This window comes from Platichthys flesus, chromosome 7 (assembly GCF_949316205.1).
Source record: "Platichthys flesus chromosome 7, fPlaFle2.1, whole genome shotgun sequence".
In the NCBI taxonomy this organism is placed as follows: Eukaryota; Metazoa; Chordata; class Actinopteri; order Pleuronectiformes; family Pleuronectidae; genus Platichthys; species Platichthys flesus.
The window spans coordinates 23,523,070-23,532,328 of record NC_084951.1 but is presented as its reverse complement, the minus strand read 5'-3'; the positions used below and the strand labels follow the sequence as shown (position 1 = coordinate 23,532,328).

Sequence of the window (9,259 nt, the reverse complement as noted above, 5' to 3'; positions counted from 1 at the left end):
CCCACACTTAACAGGATTATCATTCCACTGCAGGTCTTTAAAATGACAGGGGTAATACAGAAGTCAGTGCAATCAAGGTAGGAAAGGGCTTTTATTATGTAATCTTGATATGAAATAAACTCAGGAGCCGCATGTATAAGTGCAGCAGAAACTGTTCAGATGAGATTAGAGATCAGAGATAACGTGATGCACCAGTGAGGATTGTGTAAAAACAAAATTAAATCCTGATCATATCTGAAATGCAACAGCCTGAGGGGAGACTCACACTGACGCTACAATAACTACACTAACATTTATTTCTTTCCCATGTTGACTCCCAGTGATGTGAGACAGGAGCTGTTTCCAATTAAGCAATTCATTCAAGATAATGTATAATAGTCTGCTTCCCTCTAGTGGCAATCGTATAGATTACACGTCTAACCCCAGAATACTACAGCTAGACACGAATGCCATTAAATGAAGCGGTAGTTCAGTTGTTGGATTGTGTTGTATGAGAAATGATGGAAACAGATTTTCCAGTGAAAATGGCTTTTATTTCCCAAAGCTTGACTGCTTTAATTTTTTTTTAAGTTACAAACGGCAGACTCCTGTAAAGTCTGTTAGGAAAAAAATAAAAAAATAACAACGAGGCACTTTAGTTGGACAAATATTGAAACAAGGCCAAAAGAAAAAGTTACTCCACATATTAAAATTATATTGTATCATATACGTGTTTTTTCTTTAGAAATTTAACTTTTTTACTTAATCTACCACATGTACAAAAAAAGAACTGTACGGAACAACTGGACTGTAAAAAGTGTCAACTGACAAAAAAAAAGAAGAAGATACTGCACCTTAGAAACGTGTTAAAATTGTAAGAACAAAAAAACATAACACAACCTGAGCAAGAATCAAAGTATATAGATACAACTTGAGGACGACACTGGGTCAATAACAAATGATGCGGTTGAAAGTTAGTGGATGTCTAACAAACAAACAACAGAAGTCGAATTAGTTCGAAACCTCCAAGAGATTCATGGTAATTGACACAGAGCCAATCAGATGTTTAGGATTCAGGAGTGAATGATGAACAAGATGAAGTATCTGGTTAAGGCACCGTAACACACCCAGGAAGAAAATGTTTAAACCGCTGGGAAACCTCCAGGAAAATACATCAAATATCAAATTCAAGAAGATTAAAGTCGTGACGTTAAACAGCTCAGAAAGCGTCAGTTCATGTGTCAATCACTTCTGACGTCCACAATGGCAGTAACTACTTAATACAGCAGTGCGTTAACAGTAGACATGTATACACCAACTTTTACACCGTGTGTTGTTTACAGTTTTCCCTTCTTTTTTTCTTTTTTATATTTTATAAATCAGTGGCACATCGAGGTTGGACTTAAGGTTTCTGAGTGGACGTGCTCTTGATTTTGTCTGACATGCAGTCGCAGATGTTTGGTGCCACTCACTCAGGAGGCGTCATCCTCCTCTCAGGCGCAGGCCCCTAAAACCAATCTGTCGTCCTATCACACCGTTCAGTGGCATTGTTTAAACTGTGAGCTGTTCACTTTACTGTCCATCGTCTTCTCTGCTCCACCCTTTTGTTAACGTCTGCACAAATGTCCTCTTCTTCTCCTTCTTCTCCTTCTTCTTCTTCTGCTGTTGCTGCTGTGCTCCTAACACAGGCACATGCGTCTTGGAGTGTTTAAACTCTCTCGTCTGCAAGAAGAAACAAAGGGCCAGACATTGGGGATTAAAAGATACAAAAAATTGTGTTGTTATGGGATTGTCGTGATAAAGGTGTGTTGCCCTTACCGGTGGAAGCTGCCGTGTGCTGCCGTGTGCTCTTGACTTGCAGGAAGATGGTGTAGGTGTCGTAAGCGAACAACAGACCAGCGATCAAACCGAACACCTGAAGCACAACAACTCAGGATCAGAATAAGACTCATAAAACTTTGTTGATTAAAGCAAACATTGAAATGGAAATACATGAAAATACTGTAATGAAGCTAGAGTTACCACCTTGTGCTTGTTTGCTTTTGCTTTTAGTCTTCATAGTTTTTTTTCCAGACTCATATGAGGTAAGTGTGACCTATGACCATCCAAAGCTAATCAGTAATCTGTGAGTCTGCGTGAATGTCTGAGCCAAAATTTGAAAATATCCTCCTTTCATATAGAAGAGAAATAGCATCATCCTGTGGTAAAGGTTCAGTACTGCATCACAGACAGAGGACTGTCTTTACAGAGAGATTAAAACAGTGCATACCCCCCCCCCCCTCTCCTCTCTAACACCCTATGTCACCAAGTCAAGGAAAATGATTGATACCAATCCTCTAAATAGGAAAAAAGAACGGCCCATCTTACAATGTTAAAGAAAGTGAAAAAAACTGACTGGAATAAGAGAGACACACCCTCCTTGGTGGAGGTGATGGTGTCTTGGTTTAAGGTGTGTTTGTATAAACAGGGGAGCAGGATTAGCAGAGACCGGATTTACACAAAACACCGGGAATGTTGTGGTTGGGAAAAGTGAGATTTACCTTTAACCAATGGAGCTCTAACAGTAGCATATAATTACAACAATAAATGATACAAATAATAATAAAAAAAGTTAACTCTTTTTAGACTTTTCATTCCATCACCTCTTCTTTTCCCATCGAGCCTGGTTCATGACTTCTGCTGCATTAACAGTATAAACAGTGGGTGTGTCCTGCAATATTTAGAATAGTTGTTTGTGTTTCCTCCAGCTTCCTGCACCCTCTTCCACGACCCTCCTCTTCTCTCATCTCAGTGGGGTTGTGGGCAATGATACATCTAACATTTGGGACAGTTCACGAAGAGGTGAAGCTGAGCCTCTGAACCACCTGAACCATAAAACTGACATGCAAACTGTGACACAGGCCGCGTGTTCTCCACTTGACTTTAAAAAGAGGAAGGAAGTGTGAGAGTTGTGAAAATGTAGTGATTGTGAAAGATTTTAGGGTTCAGTTGAGAAATCAAGTGGAGTCACGTGGCTGAACTTACTCCGCCTGCGATACGAGCACCGTCCCCGGCTCCGCCAATGACACAGATCAGAGAAGTGATTAAGTAAAGGACGGCTCCGATACCAGCACGGAAAAGATCCTGCAGAGAAGGAGGAAGCAGAGGATGAAGCATTGTGCAACTATGAACATGTGTGTGAGTGTGTGTGTGTGTTGGTGGTAATCCACATTGAACACTCACACTCCACATCCAGTTGACCAATACGAACTGCTTGTCCAGCTCCATCATGAAGATGCCGAAGAAGACCATGGCGAAGATCATCTGACAGATGGCCACGGCAGAGTAGCCTCCATACAAAGACGCAGCGTAGCAGATGAGGACGATTAAACTGACGACCTGAGAGTGACAACAGGAGAAGAGGGAGGGGGGGGGGGGAACAAACAACAAACAACAAAGTGAAAACTAGAACGAGACTCAAGACTTCATGGATCTGGAACCCTACATGTGCCAGATCCAGCAATTATATCCTCTGCAAATTGGTGCTAATGTCTTAGGTATTTATTCTATCTGCATGGAACGACTCGTCCAGATCCATGTTAAAGTTCTATAACTTATTTTTGACCCTGTCCCATCCTTTCACCAAGTTTTGTGTAAATGTGTTCAGCAGTGTTTGCTTAATCCTGCTGAAAATCAAAACACATCAACCAACACAGGTGAAAACATGGCCTCTTTGAGTAACGATGCCAGAATGCTTCAGGGTTATGCCAGAAATCTAACAAATGCTGCGTGTTAGCCGCCCCCTATGTGCTAAACTCTGCAGGTCACAGGCTGCAGATCAGCTGCAACTCAGCCCGGGTGAGGCCGGGTCATCTCAGTGCTCAGTGTCCACTCCATAGTCAAGATCAGTCAGACAGTAAATCTCTCAAACAAAGCCATCACTGTTGTCGTTGGTGTTTACGCCGACCAGTTCACAATTCAACATCCACACAAGGTCAGGAAAAAGTATTTTCTACACAACACCATTAAACTGGCACCAGATTATATAACACAGTCAAATCACACACTGTCAGTCGATCACATGCGGCCTCTTATTAGATTTACAGTGAGTGTTTGTTCCATCAGTCGTATCTTTTCATGCGAGGGGAGAGGAGTCTGTGAGCATTCTTCTCGGCCCATTCCGCTGAAATGCTGCCAATGTGGAGAAATCTTAAACGTGGGCAGCCGGCGGCTCAGAGGCTTTCTGCTGTCACACTGTGTGGGAAGACGTTTTCACACAACAGGGACACACACTCTCCGAGCTCGTTGCCTGAACACCACAATCCTACTGAGTAGTTCCTCACTTCAGCTCTTTGTGGCCTTGATTCTGCCATAGGTTTGAAACTCTGCTTTAAGACTGAGGTTTTAAAGACGCATGTCCCAGAACTATTTGTTCACGCTGCTGATATCAGGTTTTACTACAACACAAAGACTTTCTGCTGGATTCTGATCTGGTTCATTGAGGAGCACTGAACTCAGAGTCATGTCCATGTTACACAGTTTGAAACGACTTCTGCTTCGTCACGTTATCTGGCAGGAAGTTGCCATTAGACGATGGTAAATTGTGGTGAAAAGCCCAGACAGGCTGTGTCATTAAATCAATGGCTGATTGGTATTAATGGGCCCCATTACAACACCAGCAGCCTGGACAGTTGGCACAAGACAGGATATAGATCTGTGCTGGTGAAACAAGATTTTGACCCAACAATCTGTACAGCCTCATCAGACTAGTCTCTGACTGTCCAGTGTTGGAGACGTCTTCATTTCTCATCTTCTCTAACAGGAATATGACATGTTCTGCTGCTGCTGCTGCTGTCGTCCCCCATCAACCTCAAGATTCACCATGTTCTTTATTGTGAGAAGCTTTACCGCCGGTCACCATTGTAAAGCGTCCTTATCTCAGTTACTGTTGCCTCTCTTATCAACAAGGCGTGTTCGTCTGCAGGAATACTCATCCCAGACAATATGGCTTCAGCATTCATGTTACTGAGATCACTTTATTAGTTTGAACTGATTATCAAATGGAGCTCGTAACCAGTGTCTTCTTGATCTTGTGCACCGCGTGGCTGTCACATGATTGATTGGATAACTGGAAGAATAAGCAGGTATAAAAGTGTTCCTAATAAAGTGCTCAGTGAGTGTATGACTGATGTGAAGGGGTTTAAACTTAATACAAAGTCCCAAAATCCAATTTAAGGTACTATGAGACAGTTGGCTCACCCTGTATCTGATTGTACGTATTGTATTTGTAGGTAAAAAAAAAAATGATAAATGATAAAAAAATCTACTACAATGTGATGCTTACTAAATAAATCAGCTCTGAGTCAGATGTATATTTTAGAGAAGGACATTTGCACATTGCAGTGTATTATTCTCAGACACAGACAACCTTGAAGCAAGTATCAAATCACGGCGGTCCATACGATACACACATGATGAAACCTACTCGACACCCACCCGACATCTGTCACTGCTGCTTCCCCTCCCCTCCAAACGCAACTGTTAGACAAACGCACAGCCGGCCCGCCCGACACATCAGTGGTGGATGTGTTCTGGGGAATGGCACAGGCTGCCTCTGTAGAGCGGAGAGCTGCTCGAGGCCAAGGCCCCCGGACAAAAGAGGCTCTATCCAGCCCAGAGCGGCCGTCGTGCAGAGAAACACCCACTGCACGGGACCCAGAGAACAAGACGGGCTCTGAGTCGTCCACACCTTTCTGTTTTCCACACAGCGGTGGATCTGTCTGCGTGGGTCGGCTTCTTAAAGGGATCCCAGCTCGGTTCTATTCACAGTAATGAGCTGCTCTTTTAAAACTGACCCGAGGGAAACTGTTCTGAACGGTTTGGCTAATTATAGGAGGCAGCAACATGAGAGCCAGGAGGTTGTGTGTTGTGCAGTGATGCACAAACAGCCTTGGTTGCTAGGGAAGTCCCTTACATTTTGAGGCAAATTTCAGCGCTCGCTGTGGTTAATGTTTCTACCATGTGTGTTCAGGGCAAAATGGAAAGTTAGCGTCCGTTTGTTCGCTGTGACTCAATGTTTCTCAAACGTCTCTTTTTTCAACCCCTTTCAAAGAATTTCCTATAAAAGGAGGTAACCAGGGAGAAATGATTTCCAGTCATAACACAGTGTGATGATCAGTTATTATTCATAATGCATGACAGCGAAGTGAAGGATCAACCTGGTGCATGAGTCATCCTGACTTATCAGAAATCCGCTCTACATGGGTGTGACTGTGACCTGCACGTTGTTCTGCTCCTTCATGTTCAGGTTCTGTCCTGCCACTGACACAAGGCATAAAAGAAAAGAAGATATGGGCACATGTCTTTTGACAGGGCGTGGAAACTGTGCTGTCAAAACTTGCTGTCGATCCAAAATGTTAAAAATGTTTAAAAAATCCTTGACACCTTCACCTTAACTCACTTGTAGATCTGAAACTGGTAATGGCTGCTGCGGTTGAAACTGTTATTTCCCATTAGATTGGACATAATAACCACTAACGACTTTTCTCTTCCTGTTTCCCTCCCCCGATCCTCTCCCCTGCATTGTAAACTATTTCAAATATTTAAAAATCGCTGACGACTTCCTCGGGGAGCAGAGTCCTTAGAGGGGAAAGCTAACTGGCTGTCGAGTCCAGCGACTAACATGTAACCTTGAATGGCGCAGCGGAGACGTGTGCTAACTAAGCAGTTCACGCATTCTTTGTTCCTCGGGGGCCAAACTTCACACTCAGCCTGGAATTTCCATTAGAGCCAAAAAAAGAGAGAAAGATTTGAGAGTGGGTGGACAGCAGCTTCTGAGACCCGTCTGTATAATGAGCTCTCTGAGTTATGAGAGCAGAGCTTTTAGTCACTGACACAAGGAGCTGTCAACACTTTTTAGAAACTGGGAGAGTAAAAACACTATGGCACAGTAACACATTCAGAGCTGTGAAGGCTTCTGTGCTAAAACAGTGCAAGTGTCAGAGGAGAGCAAGATAAAAACTTGCATTTAAATAATTTACTTAAGCAAAGGAAGAAATGCATATCACACTCAGATTACTCAATTGCAATAAGAAAATGTCCTGGTTTCAAAATTTTACTTGAGTAAATGTACTTAAAGTACCAAAAGTGAAAGTAGAGACATACTTTCTCATTTCTATAAGAGTTTACATTTTTTTTTACTTTTAATTTCTAAGTTTTCACATACACGTTGTTTTTGGAGCAATTGTTTTTATACATTCTTAATTGGACTTGATTTTATTCCTAGTCTTTTTTAATTTGACGCCATCATAAAGCAGTTTGTTATGTGGATTTGAAAAAGTTCTCTATAAGTGAAGTTTATTATTATTATTGCTGTATTATTATTATTTATATAGACAGGCTTACTATGTTATAGACTCATTACTAAGGCAGTGAGTTGCAAATGGTACTTTAATGTTGCAGTTTGTCAAATTAGGATTCTTTCGTAGTATAACTTATAACAACGCATCATATCTACCACTGCCGAGGAGGTTATGTTCCCATCACTGTCCGTTTGTCTGTTTATTTGTTTGTCAACAAGATTCACAGGGAAATTACCATATGGGTTACCATGAAACCGGAGGATAACATGAGCCAAAGGGAGAAGCCATTCAAATTTGGCAGGCATGGGTATAAAGGGGCGGATCCCTACATTCTTTTCCACTGTCTTTAACATTTCAACGCAGTGCGCCTTTTGACTTGTTCCCAGAAAATAATGCATGTGGGGGGGAGCGAAGAATCTGGCGTATTTAGGGTCCTGACATCTATTTGGTGTGGATCCAAATAAAGACCCGGATCTAGCAGATATAAAAGTGAATATGTTTTGCATGTAATGTACAAATATAGTGACGACTGTGAATGTGAAACAAATGCACTTGGTTCCTTCACTGGAAACTTGTGCGAAGCCTTTAAGGTCAGAGTGAGTCCCGTGTTAGGAGAACTCGCTGCTGAGAAACACAAACAAAAAGGCACCCGAGTGAAAATACTGGTGAAGGACAGTATAAATACAACGTTTTTCCGTAGAGGAAGCGGTTGCCCTGAGGCCACGGCTCCCTCACTGCTGGTGCTGAGGTGTTGCTTTGGCGTTTCACTTTCCTCCTGTGAGCCAGATGTGCAAAATATAAAAATGTTATGTGGCAAAGGAGGAGGAGGCGGAGGAGGAGGGTGGAGAAGTAAAACTCACTTTCTACTTTCAGGAATGTGACATACATTTGCTTTTACGCATCACCATATTTGGACCAGGGCTCATCTGCTGCCTACAAATAGTACCCAGCCTGTGGTTGTGGTGGTGGTGGTGGGGTGGGTGGGAGGGAGACAGTGGACTGGGTTAACCCGCATAAACCTCCCCTCTGCCATCAACACGCCACATTTGGTGCTTTGGTGCCAAATGAGAAAACAAGAGGGGGGCCACATGTGACAGGTGAGGGACCCTCAACCACCACCACCCCCCCCCCCCCCCCCCCCAACAACACATGCTCCACATTCCCTGACGACCACGATCACTGAACACGAATCAAAAAAAGAAGGGGAATCAAAAAGAAATGGAGGCCAAGACTCAAATCGATAAACACACACAGGCTACGTGACGAGCGGAGTATTGATGGGCTGCGAACACACAAACACACACACACACAAACACACGCACGCACACGTTGAGGTTTTAGCTCCAGTGAAAGTTAAGGGAGGGAGAGGGGGGGGGGGGGACTTACTATTTCTGCGGCGAGGATCAAACCTTTCTGGGTCCGCACGTAACTTTTCAACTTCTCCAGGCAGTTGGCACCGGAGCTGGAGTCGCCTGGGTCCGCCATTCTGCGTCAGGTAACTTGTTCTATTCTATATAGATAGATATACGTGTTTAAAAAGATAAAGCTTCCACCGCGCAGAGAGGAGCAGGACAGACGAACTTAGCGGGTAAGTGGAGCTGAAAGGCCCGCGGCGGATGGACTGGGAGTTCGTCTTCTTCCACCAGTTGAATCCGCTTCTCCGGGAGAGGGAAGGCCGGAGAGCAGCGCGGTGTAGCGGGGGTAATATCCTGGTTGGACGCGGTCACGGCGGCTGTCCCTTCAGAAAGCTCTCGCTGTCGCTGTGAGTGAGGATGAGGAGGAGGAGGAGGAGCTGAGGGACCCGGGGACTGGGCGTCTGACCGCGGGGCGTTGTCCTCCCCTGGTGCCGCTGGTACTACTGGGTACAGTGGTGGGGCCTTCACGAGCTGCACGGAAAACACGAGACTCCGCAAGACCCGCTAGCTGCTGCTGCTCGTGCT

The 9,259-nt window shown here is 43.9% G+C and overlaps 1 protein-coding gene across 1 annotated transcript; it reads right to left on the bottom strand.

The window, feature by feature from the left end:
• Nucleotides 1-511: 511 nt before the first annotated feature.
• plp2b (proteolipid protein 2b) lies at nt 512-9,190 on the bottom strand. Its single transcript, XM_062391698.1, has 5 exons — nt 8,706-9,190; nt 3,202-3,357; nt 3,004-3,102; nt 1,798-1,894; nt 512-1,701 (listed from the first exon to the last, which is right to left on the bottom strand). Exons 1-5 carry the CDS (start codon nt 8,802-8,804, stop codon nt 1,688-1,690), a joined length of 465 nt encoding a protein of 154 aa, XP_062247682.1. The 5' UTR covers nt 8,805-9,190; the 3' UTR covers nt 512-1,687.
• Nucleotides 9,191-9,259: the final 69 nt, after the last annotated feature.